The sequence below is a fragment of the Papilio polytes genome, unplaced genomic scaffold, assembly GCF_000836215.1.
Source record: "Papilio polytes unplaced genomic scaffold, Ppol_1.0 DF823731.1, whole genome shotgun sequence".
NCBI classification, from domain to species: domain Eukaryota; kingdom Metazoa; phylum Arthropoda; class Insecta; order Lepidoptera; family Papilionidae; genus Papilio; species Papilio polytes.
Genome location: NW_013525473.1, coordinates 2,590,229 through 2,606,457, shown reverse-complemented (window position 1 = coordinate 2,606,457; position 16,229 = coordinate 2,590,229). Strand labels below are relative to the sequence as shown.

Here is a 16,229-nt window from a genome sequence, read left to right as displayed (position 1 = left end):
CTAATAAGGGGAGACTAGGCCATAGCCAACCACGCTGGCCAAGTGCGGGTCGGTTGACGTCACATATATCTTTGAATTTCTTCGCCGATATGTGTTTTCTTTCGCCGTTAGGACGTAAGTTATGTATATATATGAGTAAATTATGTATATATGAAAATTAGAAAAATCGAAATCACATTGATTCATAGCGGGATTCGAACCCAAGACCTGTAGATTACAAGTCAAGTGCTTAAACCACTGAGCCACCGACGCTCTCTATTAATGTTATAAATGCGAAAGTTTGCATGGATGGATGTTTGTTAGAATTTGTTGCCTAAACTGCTGATTTCGATGAAATTTAGTATAGATGTAGAGGATAGTCTGGAAGAATACATTGGCTTTTGTTTTTGTTTTTAATTCTACCCGAACGTAGTTTATAATTAATTGTTCAATTTTGAGAGTGAAACAAAAAGTCATAAACTTTTCCGAAGATATGACAGTTTGTGACATGTGACAGTGAATGTCTTTTTTCCGCCTTTGTGCTTCGATACTAAATGGGTTGACATTTTTTTTTGCACCCTATCGGTAACCATTGCTCAAAATCGTCGGGAAGTTTCACATCCTATTTCCACAGGCGACTGCTCTAGTCGAACCTTTACAAAGTCTAATCTAAAATATCTGTAGGTATATCGGACTATCGCGACGGTACCCGCGGCAAGGAGTGGCAGGCGCACCGCCGCCGTCATGAAGGCTGTCATTGTCGCCATGGACCCGCCCGCAGACTAGATACCTCGCTAACACTTATCGATGGCTGAAAGCCTATCTGTTTTAAGCGCCATTAGCTTAAATGCACAGAAGAGCCGTTTAAAGTTTTCATTTTTGAAAAAAAAAACAGAAAAGCAAAACCTGGAAATAATTTCAATTTAAAGATTTTCAGACAAGTTCTCTAGAACTTCATTTAAATTTTTATCTATTAAAATTACTGTAATTCTGGATACTTCATTATTTATTTCATGAATCAATATCGCCTAAAATAGCGTTTGAAACAAATAGTCTTTCCCGTTGATATCATTAGCACCTTGTAGACACACAAACGACACTACACCTTGTTCCTCTATTTACAACTTAGAAGTAGCAATTTATATAAAACAACGATTTTAAAATATATATGTAATGTACAATCAGGGAATTTGATGGTGTTCCAACTTTAAAGTCTTTTGAACGTTTAGTACGCTTTGTGATGACAAAGAACAATAACCAATAGGAAGTTTTTAAATGCTATAGGAAACAATATCCCATTAGTACAAGGTAGACAGAATTTGTCTTTTTTTTTAATGGAACACCGCTTATTTCCGTCACTGTACTATAAAAATTTTATTGCACGTTCAAGGAGAGAACTCTATTGGCTATGAGTTCAATGTTGGCATTTAAATAACAATTGTTTATGTTTTAACTTATACAATGTTTTAAATTATATTTATATATTCCCATATACATGTATATCCTATGTTACATTATACATTGTTGTAATATTAGAAATATGTAATTAATCCAATAATGGTTGATTCTAGAGCTTCAGTAAGCAAATGACGTTTTAATTTTTTATTTGTCACGACCTATTTTATTATTTTGAGTCATTATTAAAATAAATATTTAAGTAAATATACATTTTGAAGTTGCGAAACCAGTAGAAGTACAATTGTATTTTTTTTTGTTTATATCCATATTACGAGATTGTCATCTAACGCGACATATACCGATTAGTCGTCTAATTTTGTATATTCTGTTAAAATTACAAATATATAAAGGTTTTTTCTATATTTTAAAGGTTAACATATTTGATCATATCTATATTGAAGGCTGAACAATTCGTATATGACATCTTATTTCCCAGTTATTTTTTATTATATATTTAGTTAAAATAATCGAGGGCCCAATATCATACGTTATTCATCTTTAATCGTATTAATAACTTATTGAATTTAATTATATACAGTGTGAACTCTATATAACGTCACTCAAGGAGCCGACCCTTTGCCGACGTTATAACGGATCGGCGTTATAAAGAGTTCCACTGTTAGAATGTTATACATATAAACGGACGCGAGTTCACTTGCCTTATAGACGGCTGTTACAGCGTATTGTTATAGAAAATGTTCATTATTAATAAGATTTATTTACACCACTTAGATCGTAGTCGAGTTAATAGTGAGACACATTCGTTATGAAACATTTAATGCTTTTTTAATTATATTTATTTAATGTTGCTGTTATTTTACACTTATTTATTAATAGTATATTTTAATGACTAAATCATTGATGAAAAACGATTTTTGTATATCGTTTATGATAGTTTTTTCAAATACATGAAATATTTTTTTTATAATAACTACTTATGCTAATAATATTGCTTAGTAATTTAATATTATTCTATGTATCTGTTATAATTTGTAGTTTTTCATTGTTTATATATAAACTAAATATCGTTAATTTTTTTTAAAGGTATACCACAATGTTTGTCAAAGTCAGTTACGGGCTCAAATCAGTCTTCCTATAAATGTTATAGATATCAGATAATGTTCAGTTACATTTAAATAGGTTGTGAAGGACATTTGTACATTGTTAAGTTTGCCTCTACTAAAAAATAGCGGACACAAACGAAGAAACCATATTCAAAACTTCAATATTAAATTTTTGCAATTTGTACAATCGATGGTTTTGTCGGTTCTCCACTTTTAAACAGCCGTTTTATCGTTTTGTACACGTCTAAAGTAGAAAAGTCACTAACACTAAATGCGTACGAAAAAAGGTCTTAGTAGTACACGACTATTTTTTATTATTGTCCAGTTTGTGTAACTTACTACTAATTGGTTATTTCTAAAATGCAGTTTGTTTCGTTGCGAGGTACAAAGCAATTTTTCTATGTGATACACCGCGGTTTTCCGCGACTGTACATGTCACTATATTTGCTAATGAAAAAGAATTCAGAGTAATGGTTACTTAACATGTGGTAAACCGTTTGTGCCTTTGCCCTTAATGTGTTTCTTCTTGTAATAAGTTTTTTTTTTTTTATTTATTGAATGTATTTTATTTTACTTTGTGAATGTGACGACTAAAGAAAATAATAACATTGTTCTAGGAATTGACTAATTTAAGCATAAATATATGTTATGTTAGGTTCCACTGTAGATCTAAATTTTTGTGTTATTTGTTATTATGTTATTTGACCAATATTTATACAACTATCAACTTTTGAGAAAAATCAATTTTCATGAAAATTGAATTGATATTTTAATCTGTGTTAATTAATGCCATAATCGATATTAGACGTCATAGTTACCAAATACAGATGTGGCAACATCAAAAATGTTGCCATGTCGATTGATCAAAAAATCCTTATAAAAGATTGAATTGTTAGGGTATTTATTGTAGCAATTTTTTCGCTTTAGAAGCATTTTATTATTGTGATTTTTATAGTAAAATATTTACTGTCATTGACGGCCTATTTAGTATTCTAGTATTTCAAACCAAAGTTAAAATTTTCTATTAAATATGCATGCCTAATCGGATGAAATTGTTAGATTGACTGGAAGCGATGCACATACTAAAAGCGGCCGCACACCTTGGACTAAATTATCGCACAACTCAATCGTCAATTCAACTGTTTAGTTGCACAACTAAAAATCTAGTAGTGTGCGCATATCTATATAAGCTCATAGCAACCAAAGCGAGATTAAAAAGTTGGGCGATAGTTTAGTCAAAGGCTTAAATTCTAGAACCGCTAGAAATGAGTAAAATCTGAGATGTAATGTAAACGTGTATAGAACATTTTTGAACCTCTATTAATTAATAATGATCTACGAACAACATGTTAAAGTCTCAATGTTAAAATATGATTCCGTTATTTTTATTGACTCTTTGATATTGCCAGTTTATTTAAGTATGTGCTGTAAAATAGTGGTTTGATTCATCGATTTGAAAAAATAAATATCTGAGATTTTTAAATTAAATTATATTATTTGTAATTACAGATTATTTTAATAATACATTTAAATAACATGTCACGTATTTTGTAGTTTGTAACGTATTTACATTAAAAGGGGAAATCCTTAGAACGAATCATATGTTCTTTCCTTAATTGCTTTTATTAGTTAGAGCTTTGTTTTGTAATAGCTCATGTGTATTACGTGTTTTATATCTATTTAATTGCGAATTGAAATAAATTATTATCCTCATTTGCTTTTATTTATGTCTATCCCATGATTGTTACTAAATGATTGTGATTTGCGTAGAGCAGGGGTTCCCAATCCTTGCTTGGTCAGGGATCACTTTTGTAACACCTTGTTTGTAGGGACTGTAGTCGTCGAAAACAGTTTTACACAAATATCATGCAAATTTTGTCGATGTTGGTACTACTATCTACTTTCTCATATTTTTTTGTAAACGCTATTCAGAACAAAAATATGTTTACGGCATTGTATCGAGTGTGTTGCACACATGGACCGCATTCTGTAAAAGGTTTCGGGTAAGGCGTATGTCCAACAGTGGGCGAATAAACGTTGACAATGGTGTGTGAATTTTTTTACAAAAGAGATACGCCTTGTGTTTTAATATTGTAGGCTTCAACTTTCGGAGTCATTGTAATGATATATCGTTGAAGTTTTAAGACCACGTAAGTCACTTTTTGGCTATTTTGACATTTCGATGACATTCGCCAGAGAACTGGAAAACGCATACTTGCAGCGTATCAGTTACACGGATTCTCTTAAATATAACTATTATTAAGTATACACAAACGTATAATTATAGTATCTTTACAAAATGATGCAGTTTTTCTCTACTGAAAAGTTGCTATTTTTGACATCTGTGGTAGAACTTCAACTACAATATTCTCATCCTTCTCATTCTCTTTGATAAAACAGACGAGATAGAGAGAGACAGAGACATGTCTAGTGTTACCTTTGGAAATTTTATTTTGCCCGAACGATGACTTCTATCGCTATTTTTTCCCGAAATTATGATTAATTACCATTATTCAGAATAAATTACCGGTACATTCCTGTGGTGTTGACAATACTCGGTGTTTATCGGGTAATGTCGAGCGCCACCTAGATTTCTATAACTTACCTACATAATCCAATTGTCATGAAATACGTCAATGATTGACGTTGATCCGGTCAAGATGCGTGTTTTCATATTAAATTTCAATGATTCATTTATTACTTGAAGATTTTTTATCACGTAAATCGAAGTAGCATTTATGATAGACTTAAAAATGAAAAACAAAATTTATAATAAAACATTTTATTGCAGCATTATTAAAATCAAAATAATAATTTACTTAAAGTACAATAATAAATAACGGACCAGCCGTAGATTGAATCATAAGTTATTTGACTAGAATACATTAATCCGCTTTTCCACTGCGGAAACGCCAATACAAAACATAATGGGTTTGAAATCAAACCTCACTTTAGCGAGGGTTCTCTTTAAATGTTTATTTTTGGTGTTTTAGCAATGGAAACGCGGTTACATTCCTCTAAATACTTTCAGTCTTAACTGAACAGTTGGCAGTTTTACAGGTAAAATTGACAAGTGTGCAGATAAAACTGAAGGTGAAATGACTTAAAATCTTACAGATATTCTAACAAATATTCAAAAATTATAACTTTAATGACTAGTACTTGAAAGGCGTACGTTAATACTGTAAGAGAAACTTAAAATAAATCTACGATTTTACAGTTTTCATGGTTTCAATCGTCGAGCATTCATAATAAACGTCTGTTAACATAACAAAATTAAGACTCCGATTGTATGTAGTTTCAGAAACTAACCCTGGTCGAATTTTATAGCAAAGGTAACTTTAATGTTTTATTTAGATTGCAATCATTATGAACCAGGCACTAATGAACTCAATCTAAGTTTCTGAAAACCGTCTCGGCTTAAAACTGGTATAAATACAAGTTTCTGATAAAACATTTGTCATTTAAATCATAATTGAAATATAATAATTGTCGATAAGTTAACGATGACAACAATTAATTGTTCTCTGATAACGAGTTGGGACGAAGAGGAATTGTTAACCCGACTACAAATTAAGTGAAAAATTCTAGGGTCTAAATTCCCTTGTATTGTTTGATATTCTTGAACGACATATCACTGTAAACCAGATGGTATCTATGTGTTCTATATAATCATACGGCGTGTGTAAAATCCCATTGGGCCGATTGAGACACATTTTTGAGTTTGCTGTCCATCATCAGGATATTTTCTTTTTCAATTGTCATATTGGAAATGTAGACTGCTAATGCTCTCCGCGCCTTTAACTACAATTTTGTTAACAGGTTCGAAGCTATCCGTCATACATATTATAGATATCGGACCGGAATTGTTAACGTTTAATTCGAAGTTTATCGAATGATCCCTGTATACCTTCGGTTCTATATGTAGTACGAATTTTACGGGCGCTGAAATAGAAAAGAGGTTTTAATCATTTCATTGCAAAAAAATTACAGTTTTTAAAAGTGAATGATGGAAATAACGATCATAGCAGTAAGGGAAATTCGAAAAGGTTACTAATTTAAGAGCGGGTGTGCACCTTCGACTAAACTATCCCACAACTGTTGTACGATTGTCGATTGTTTTGCAGCCCATTCAACTGTTTATTTGCACAACTAAAAATCTAGTAGTCTCTAGTAGGTAAACATATGTGCAATAGTTTAGTTAAAGATTTGGTTTTCCTTCACCGCAAGCATAACAGATTAGAATTTAAGGCATTTCTGTTCTCCCATGATCCTTTTTTGCTATTTGATATGACATAAACTTTAGTAAACTAAACATAACATATTACTATCACTTACTCATGAATTCTGACAGTGTATAAGCCTCGGATTGTACTTTTGGGTCCTTTAACTGCGTCATGGAAACTTTTTCTGTAGACACGTCGTAGTTTAACTCACATATGTGACTTCCTCCTTTTTCTGACAATGCCACGGATAAACTAAAAATAAAAATAAATCATGGATAACGTTGGAAAGTAAAGCTTGAGTTAATATATGCTATGTCATTCAATTATAGATATAATTTTGTTGGAAAAAAATGTAGGCCTAAAAAGAATAGTGCGCTTAGGGGAGTTAATCTGTTAATTTATTTTATGTTAGTTGTCTGTACATTTTTAAACTCAGGTACACTAGGTTTTAGTTAGTTATTCACTAAGAAGGGAAATTAGCTACCATTAGTTGCTATGGTTACCATAACCTCCGGGTTTGGTATTTCTCTTCTCAAATTTCCCTAATTATCGTATTATATATATAATCAAATGTAAATAAAAGCATTTGAAGGTTTATGTAGTTAGATAATGTACCAACGTGCTTGTCGTTAAGGACGTGACTTGGACAATGGTATTAAAATTCAAACAAATGATTTTCATTATTTCCTTTAAGAGAAATATTTCGATTTCCAATTCCCATTTCTCTAACTTAAAACGTACTGGAGTTCATTGCGTTCATTGGAGCTTTGTTACTTTGTGTTAACCATATCTTTTTGTTCAAACTAAACTGCCTTAAAATAAACGAGGAATATTGAATTAGAGAACTTGAGCCAAATGTTTTAATTTATTAAAACCTAGTTAGAAATTAAGTCAGTCTTGTAAATTAAAAACATCAAATATACTTACGAATTGTCCATTATCATAGTTCCATTAATCGTTATCGCCGTGTCACTTGTAAGCGGTTTTGGCAGCTTAAATTTTGTACTACCCTTTATCGGGAGCGTAACACTTTCACGGTGAAAATTTAATAGCACCACAAAAAATATTAAATACGAGAACTTCATTTTGTCACAAAAATTTAAAAAGTCAATCACAACACAAAAACACGCAACAAATCCAAATGATCGTTTAATTCAAACGATAGTCTCGCGTCTTGCGCTACCTAACAGTAGCGAACGAAACGCACTTCTGATTGGTTTCAAGCTTGTAAATCCTTTTAAATCAATAAACTGAGTCATTATATTGACATAAATTGTTACAAAATCACACGTCACAACACTTTACAAGGATTCTACATGGTTCGCGCACATTAATTTCCTTGTCTAGATGTTATAGGCGTGAGGTCGTTTTAGTCCTTTGAGTTTTATTTTAAACAGCGATATTGCATTCTAGTTTAATGAACACTGAAGCTATTTAGTTATGATTCTGTTGATGTTTATTTTTTAGTAGGATACAAGCAGCGCTTCGCCTAATTTTTTTCGATCTAACGCTCACAGACGTCCGCAACGCTAGGACAACCGCAGATGCGTTACCACCCTTAAAACGGGTACACTGTTTTCTTGATACATTTAATATTTGCGATATTAAATTTTTAAATAAAGCTATCTGTGTTATTTATGTCACTCTGATGTAGACTTATATCAGAGTGACGATTAATTGACCGATGAGACTTATTGCTATTTACATAAATTAATATTTTATTAATAAAATAAGGATAAAACACCGCTAATGAGGATTCACCGTAGTCCGTGCCTTTAAAACATATATCATTACCCGATATCCTTTTCCGAGACTTCGAATTCAAAACTGACGTCATCTCAGTTGATGTTTTAGTTACGATTTAATATAACAAATGCAAAAAATCCTATCGCATCTATTCAAGTCAATGGGCTATCGCTATGAGACATAACAGCATTGAATATTACAATAAGAAAAAACTCGTAGAGTTAAAGAAACAATGGGGAAAACATATCTCTAGACGGCTAGGCAGACAGTTAAGAATGAATTCATAATCAAGACTTTTATACAGCTGATGAGTAAGCTACGATGATATAAGGAGATAATTCAATTTTTTTTAACTTTATTTTTCTTAACAAGCATAAATAGCCCATGCTAAAAATATAGTCCAAACTCATGTTTAGAATTTTGTGCCCGATTTACAATGAGCGTCGACAACTTGGATAGGGAGGGGTAGTTAACACATAGGTTACTTATGTTGACTTTTTTTTTCTCGCCAACGAAGAACGAAGGCCAAAAGCAAATGTTATCTAATATTATAACTGCGAAAGTTTAGATGGATGGATGGATGGATGGATGTTAGTTTGTAGCCTAAAGGCTGAACGTATCCTAATTAAATTTGGTATAGGTGTAAAGGATAGTCTGGAATAACAGAATGGCTACTCACTTTTGTTTTTTTTTTAATTCCACGCGGACGGAGTCACGGGCGAAAGCTAGAAGTGTGATATAAGAAACCCTGTAGTCATCGTTTTGTAATAAATTTATGCCTTTTTAAGGTAATTCAGTATTCAAATAATTTAACCGCTTTCCTCGCATTTTAATCGAAAGAGTTTAACAAAGGTTTAAAGACCTACTGCACCGTAAATTGACGTGCGGTTAGACACGTCACTTGGCGCTTAAGGACCTTATAGGGAAAATATCTAGTTCTAACGTTTACGTCTCATTATATACTATATGCATATGATTTATCGTAAGGTTCATTCAATGAATTCGAGTTATTAATATAGCGTTTAGCGTAACACGTCTATAAACAATACGTTTATCCTTATTCATCTGAAATCAATATTAACAAGAAATGTTTATAACATAATTAAAATTACATTTCAACTCTAGACAAGCGCTTTAAATTTCTATGTAGTATTTTTTAAAATGTTTAGTTTATGTAATTTGTAATAATGTAAAAGTTAAAAAATTCAAGACTCATTGCTGACATTTCGAAATTAAAATCCAAATTCAGACAACACATACAAAATAAGGTACTGAGTTAATCGTTATTTTCCAGAAACTATTCTCTTGAGTGTTAGACAGTTTTCTAAAAGTTAAATAACATTTGTTAAATCCCCAATACTAGCTTTTTAATTCATTTTGAAAATACCAACTCAGTATAAATGTAATTTGATGTTTTTGGAAGTGCTGGTAGTTTATTTTAAATCAGTTTTCATGTTAAAACGTTGCATAAGGCATTATGATTACATGAAATTTATTAAATTATGAAATTAATTCTGATTCACGAGAATTTCCAACTTCGATTAATATACATGTATATGCACCTTACTATAAACGTGTGGTTATTACTAACACACAGTGTAAAGGTCAAAATTGTATTCGGAAAAAGAAAAACCCAGTTAATGAACCTGTATGTGCACTCACCTTTACATTGGTGACAAATCCACAGGTAAAGTGGAATAAGTTTAGTCCCCTTAAGGAGAAATAAATTGTATACGCAAGTATGCGACATGTCACTTTGTTAATTTTCTGTCTCATCAATCCTTTACCAAATGTTTTTTTTTTATAAATCAATCGTCACCACCTAACTGTACATCCCTACTGAGGGGCTCGGAGGTTACTTTATGCGGACTAGGCCATAGTCAATCATGTTGGCCCAATGCAGCTTGGTTGACTCCACACATAACTTTAAACTTCTTCTCCGTTAACTGTAGATTACATCACGATGTTTTCCTTCACCGTAAGAACGTCGGGTAAATTAAGTACATATGAATTTCGAATGGAATTTAAAATGTTACAAAATGAATATAACATGTTGGGCCATCAAAGTTATGGATGACAGGAGACTGCGTGTTATAATAAAACGAAAGTACATTCACAATATTGTATATTTCAACAGGAATGTTTATACAACTTTTATGCTTTCTTCATTCGTCCTCAAAACTTCTCTGAATGATGCCTTGTAGATTTACTAATGCTCTCCATACTAAAGTATAAAAAAAGATAAATAAATTGTACAAACTAGAAAAAAAACAAACATTTTTTATTTCTGGAAACACTGATTTCTTAATTTCACAATATTATTTTTGTGTATTATTCTGATTTCATACTTACATTTTTTAAAACAGTTCATTCTGAAAAATAAACAGATATAAAATAAAGTCGTATATGTCATACAAAATATTATCCCAGGGAAATAATAATCACAAAAATAAAAAGTCATGTTTTAGTCTAAAGTAAAATATAAAGAATGTTAGAAACCCAAGAAATAGTCCTTTCTAAAGATTAAAAATTATTCTAAGTATACTCTCATGGATTAAAAATTCACATGGAAATAAAACTAATATTTATTAGAGACATTTCTTTATTTTTAATGTTAAAAATTAAGCATATGGTAGTAATTTATTTGAATAATTTGTATGTTACTTCATATTAATCTTCCCATACTTTAAATAAACAATGCATAAATACATTTTGTATTACTTTTTATTGATTTAATATCATACAAGTATTTTTCAATATATTAAATTGCAAATATGTGTCAAGGTTAGCAAGTGCATGTCTAGCAATTTATATTATTTAGGTGCAAATTTGATGTAAAAAATATTTATATTTATATTTATACATTTGACCTATAAATTAAGTTTTCAATGGTACTTTTCTATTGTAAAAGTTGTTGATCTTTACAAGATAATTATTAACACATTCCATGCTACAACAGTCGTTTTTGTATGAATGAGAACTTGTTAGGCTATTTGGTAGCTCTGAGTGTGTTGAAATTGAATAATATTAGTTAACATTAGTTTAAATATCTGTTACATCAATATATTACATTTATCACAACACTGGTTAGTAGAACTTTTGACAAAAAGGCACACTTATAATTAGTACAAGATACAAACACAAAAGCAAATGGTCAAAATTGTTACTTGCATCAGTCTTAGATGTGTTGGATGCTTGGCCACATATGCTATTGTTGGTCTTCTACAAGTTTATAAAAAAACATTTTCATGAACATAAGTTATTACAAATTCAACCTATAAAATGAAAAGAGTTACATCTCTAACTAGATTTTAACTATGTCTACTTTAAATGGATATTTCCTGCCTGTGACTGCATTTAAATAATTAAATTTAGCTTATATTACTGAGCATAAGAATTATGGAATTTTGGTCCTAAAGTTTAGATTTTTACACAAAACTACAAATCCTTTTAATAATATCGAAGTGGGATCTGTTAGGATATTTTACTCTTTTCACAAGATGGGTTGTTTAGTTATTGTTGAATTAATATTTAATAGTTTCTTTTTTAATTTGTACTTATCAGCAAATTAGATCACATTATACATGCTTTGAGTTAAAAATCTCATTCATTGTTTCATTACTATAGCTTAATTTAATTAATTTAGCTGATTCCATCTTAAAGATTAGGACATCATTACTCACCAACATATTTAACTTCATCAAAGGCCTTTCTAGCTTTCTTCAACTCTTCATTCATTGTTAACAAGTCTTTGACTCTCGCATATTTCCTTGGGTCTTTGCGCACTAAGAATATTATATCTTCCACTTGAACTCTACCAGGTCTACCGACCTCCATTGCCCTAAAAAGTTTCAAAATTTCGTCTTTATTTTTTATGTTTTACACAATAAAGGTGAGGAAAAGAACTAATGATTTGCTCTCTTCTAAAATCTGTTATGTAGGGGAGTAATTTTAGCAATTGGTGATAAAATAATGCATGAAACTAAGACATTTCAAATTATTTTTATGTTAAGCCTAAGTGATATTAAAAAAGAAATATAGATAATATGAATATGTGCAATGCAAATAATGCTTACTTATGTGTGGTTTCCGTAATGAATTCAATTACAAGATCTTCTAAGAAATCTACACTTTCCGTATAAGGATTCTGGTCATCTCCAAATCCATACATCATACAACGCAGTTCTTTACTGAATAACCTTTTCCTGCCCGAAGCAGTTGCCCCGAGCTGTTGCTCATTCTCTTCGTCTTCGAACTGTAAAACAAGTAATATGTAGTATTTTTTTCATTTGTAATTGTGGGTCATGTTATGTTTAGAGATTGGTTCCAACTCGGTACGATATTACTTGATCAAACTGATCTTGAGTGTCCGGAGTCGGCGTAACCATTTTTTTTTAAGTTTTTATATTGTGTGTTCACTTATTTCTTCTAAAATCTTCAGAATGCAAAACAAATGTAAGCAAAACAATGCAACGTCAAAAGCAATTTTTATATTTGCATGATTGACAAATAATAATGTTGCAAGAAAGAGACAGACCAAAATGTCAAAGATTTCTTTTCTATTTGTTCGGCTACCTGTATACTCTTTGAAAGTGACATTGACAGCTAAATGTCAAAGTTATTGTCACAAATTGTTATGATATGATTCGGTTTTGTATTTGTAATTTGTGATTGTACTTGTACTTGGCTATTTATTTTTGTGATGTTCTTAGTTCATACATTAAAAGTATGGTTTGAATAAATATGATATGCAGGATTTTGTGAAATTTCGCTAAAACGAAAAAGAGGTTAAGAACAACATCACCATGAATCCCATGACGTATGTTTTTAAATCAATTATTATAATTTACCTTAATTTTACTCCTAGTCTATTTCTAAGCATTAGTTATTGTTTACACGAACAAAAACGCACGAAGGAAATTTGTAATCCCTACCTACCGTACTGAGTGGAATGTTTGATATAAATTCTTCACCATAAAGATGTCGTTATTTCTGTGAATTGTTTTGATTGATTGCTTTAATCTTATGTTTATTATTTCAGAAATGTAAAGAATGTGTTGAAGTTGAGTGAGAGGGAATTGACTGGCAACTCTAAAACCTCTTGGCATGACCAGTACAAGGACAGTGCCTGGATATTTATTGGTGGTATGCCTTATGACCTGACAGAGGGTGATGTCATTTGTGTATTCTCACAGTAAGTGTTACGCATTTTTTTTGGAAAGTTACATTTTATAATTATACCAATTACCTTTTAAAGTTTTAAATCTATTTCACAGGTATGGTGAAATTGTTAATATCAATTTAGTAAGGGACAAAGCTACTGGTAGATCAAGAGGATTTGCTTTCCTGTGTTATGAAGATCAACGCTCAACTATTTTAGCTGTAGATAATCTCAATGGAATTAAGGTACATCAAATTATTATGTCTAGACAAAGAATATTATAACCAATAGCCACTGTAATAGCATTAATGTCTGAATATTTTTTTAAAGTTTTATATATATTTACAGATCCTTAATAGGACAATTCGTGTTGACCATTGTGAGCAATATCGGGCTCCCAATGCTGATATGTCTAAAGTAGATGAATTGACAGCAGCAGTGAGGGCTGAAGGATGTGCTCCTGTTGCGCCAAAGCTAGAAGTGGGTACCAAAATTGTTAAGCAGGTATAACTTTTTAGCATTTTCGACAACATTATTTGTTATTTGGATCAGATTTCAAGAACATGTTCATTGTAAAAAACTGTTAAAAAATAGAATTTTTTATATGTTATAGGAAAAAGAACACAAAGAGAAGAAAAGGAAGCACAAAGAAAAAAAAAGCAAAAAGAAAAAGAAGAAGAAAAGTAAAAAGTCAGAGAGTGATAGTGATTCAAGTGATTAGGTCAATTCTTAGTTGTCCAAATAAAAAGATAAACAATGACAGAACAATATTTTTAATTTAAACACCAAGTATGACTAGCAAATGTAATATTTAACTAACAAAGTTTGAAGTTAATACTGAAAACAAATATAAACTATAGATTAAAAGTTAAAACCTGGTAGAATTATTTACCAAGGTAAAATAGTATTTAATCTAATGCAAGAGATCAAGATATCAGGTACTTATGACAAAATACAAATAGGAATTAAAGTTATTAATATTGTAACATTAAAAAAATACATTTATCATGTTTATGTAATCATTTATAATGAAAATATAGTAAAAATAGATGGAAAATACTTTTAAGATACAACATGGAAATAAATAGATTTAAAGGTTTTAAGCATCATAATATACTAACATTTAGGTGCATATAAAAATGGATTTTTTTAAAGTTTCAATTAAACAGTCACTGCAATAATTACTTAACTGAGAACATTCAGTATCTTTTGTAGAGTATCATTATTAGCATATGCAATAATTCCTTGCGAGTTGCAATATTCCTTTGAATCAAGATCAGTATCATCATTGTATGTTATTTGTTGGTGGGTGGTATAACTGATAAGTCCTCCACCTTTTGCATTTAATATTGCGTGTGGTCCACAGGTATCCCAACGGAAAGTTGTCCCTTTTGAAACAATGTATCCCGCTGCTTCACCTGAAAAACAATACTATTTAGAAATGTAGTTACCCTTAAGTAGTTCTTATTGAAATTTGTTCATTAACCTGAAAGTTTGTTTCTACTCGGGTAGTTATCTTGTTGTTAAGATTTTTAGTGTAGCATTGTGTTAGATTTTATTCAAATTTAACATACCTAAAGCGATTTTTAATAATTTATGACCTGCACCTGGAACAGAAACCACTTCAAATCCAGAGTTATTAATTTTTTCTATAATATCTGGTTTTTCTGCTCCACTTATTAGTATAGTGTTATGTTCGGAGGCAACTTCTTTGTCACCAATGTAACATTTCTTGACACCTCCATAATTAACTCCCCAAATTATTCTGCCTTTCCCACTGAAAAAAAAATAAAGTAAGCAGTTTTATATATGCATTATTTTTAATTTTATTTTTTTATAATATAAAATGGCAAATGAGCAAGCGGCCACTTGAATTCACCGAATTAGAAAGCGACCGCTGCCCATAAACATCCGCAATTGCTGATGTGTTGCCTACCCTTAATTGACGGAGGAGAAGACGCACCTAGAGTACATTTCCCCTTCCTAGAGTTAGAGAGTCCTTCCACATAGAGTACATGTCTCCTCCACCGTCAAATCCACTTTTCCTTCCCATCCTTTCCTATTAAGAAAAGGGTGGAAAGGGACAAAAATTAGGCCTCTGGCACCACACTCATCAGACGAATGCCTGTCTTCTGTGTTTATTGTACCCTTTCTGCAATTCTATTTTAAAAAACCAACTTTCAGCCTTTAGCATGATTTGGTAACAAGATTAAAAAAAAAAACATAATACTTACCCATTATAAAAGGGCTGATTGATGACACCAACAACCGGTTCACCTGATGATCTCAAATAAGCTCCAATTAAAACTGTGACACAAGGAAGGCCATGGCTAGGGTCTGCCTCTCCGCGTACTCCAGCTATGAACTCAGCTGTAGCATCTAATAATAAATAAAAACAATTATAGAAATTGCAACAGTAAAGCTTTGCTGTGTTGTAGATAAGGTTACTTACCTTTTTTTTTGGTAACGGGGGGGAAATCTTCGAAAGATACCCTGTCTTTTGTAAAAGACAGGGTTATGTGAGATTTCTACTCACTAAAAACCCCCTCGGTGGCCGCCCTCAGGTGCGAATTGAGGGTCCTGGATCTCCAGTGG

The 16,229-nt window shown here is 31.3% G+C and overlaps 5 protein-coding genes across 6 annotated transcripts in view; 2 read left to right on the top strand and 3 right to left on the bottom strand.

Annotated features, from left to right (window-relative positions):
- LOC106103474 overlaps positions 1 to 727 on the top strand; it is a 17,992-nt gene extending 17,265 nt beyond the window's left edge. Inside the window, exon 12 of the mRNA XM_013283255.1 lies at positions 664 to 727. Coding sequence (XP_013138709.1) covers positions 664 to 727 — 64 coding nt within the window. The remainder of the gene's footprint in view (positions 1 to 663) is intronic.
- Positions 728 to 5,296: 4,569 nt separating this feature from the next.
- Positions 5,297 to 9,082, bottom strand: LOC106103539. Its single transcript, XM_013283319.1, has 3 exons — positions 7,655 to 9,082; positions 6,840 to 6,979; positions 5,297 to 6,446 (listed from the first exon to the last, which is right to left on the bottom strand). Exons 1-3 carry the CDS (start codon positions 7,810 to 7,812, stop codon positions 6,256 to 6,258), a joined length of 489 nt encoding a protein of 162 aa, XP_013138773.1. The 5' UTR covers positions 7,813 to 9,082; the 3' UTR covers positions 5,297 to 6,255.
- A 1,499-nt stretch (positions 9,083 to 10,581) lies between these two features.
- On the bottom strand, positions 10,582 to 12,969 carry LOC106103795 (transcription initiation factor TFIID subunit 13). Of its 2 annotated transcripts, XR_001225635.1 has the most exons (6): positions 12,820 to 12,969; positions 12,550 to 12,728; positions 12,157 to 12,314; positions 11,645 to 11,695; positions 10,826 to 10,845; positions 10,582 to 10,697 (listed from the first exon to the last, which is right to left on the bottom strand). XR_001225635.1 is itself a non-coding variant. In XM_013283678.1 (5 exons), the coding sequence occupies exons 1-4, from the start codon at positions 12,859 to 12,861 to the stop codon at positions 10,841 to 10,843; spliced, it is 384 nt and encodes a 127-aa protein (XP_013139132.1). In that variant the 5' UTR covers positions 12,862 to 12,969; the 3' UTR covers positions 10,582 to 10,697; positions 10,826 to 10,840. The 2 variants fall into 2 exon arrangements, 1 of the variants encoding a protein (XP_013139132.1); XM_013283678.1 differs by lacking the exon at positions 11,645 to 11,695.
- Positions 12,970 to 13,090: 121 nt separating this feature from the next.
- On the top strand, positions 13,091 to 14,398 carry LOC106103568 (RNA-binding motif protein, X-linked 2). The gene is made up of 5 exons (XM_013283351.1): positions 13,091 to 13,292; positions 13,515 to 13,667; positions 13,750 to 13,879; positions 13,983 to 14,138; positions 14,248 to 14,398. The coding sequence occupies exons 1-5, from the start codon at positions 13,279 to 13,281 to the stop codon at positions 14,353 to 14,355; spliced, it is 561 nt and encodes a 186-aa protein (XP_013138805.1). The 5' UTR covers positions 13,091 to 13,278; the 3' UTR covers positions 14,356 to 14,398.
- A 362-nt stretch (positions 14,399 to 14,760) lies between these two features.
- The window catches only part of LOC106103542 (inositol polyphosphate 1-phosphatase), a 2,168-nt gene continuing 699 nt past the window's right edge, over positions 14,761 to 16,229 (bottom strand). Inside the window, exons 2-4 of the mRNA XM_013283321.1 lie at positions 15,869 to 16,013; positions 15,209 to 15,411; positions 14,761 to 15,052 (exon numbers count right to left, since the gene is read on the bottom strand). Of these exons, the coding sequence (XP_013138775.1) occupies positions 14,820 to 15,052; positions 15,209 to 15,411; positions 15,869 to 16,013 (581 nt within the window). The 3' untranslated portion in view covers positions 14,761 to 14,819. The remainder of the gene's footprint in view (positions 15,053 to 15,208; positions 15,412 to 15,868; positions 16,014 to 16,229) is intronic.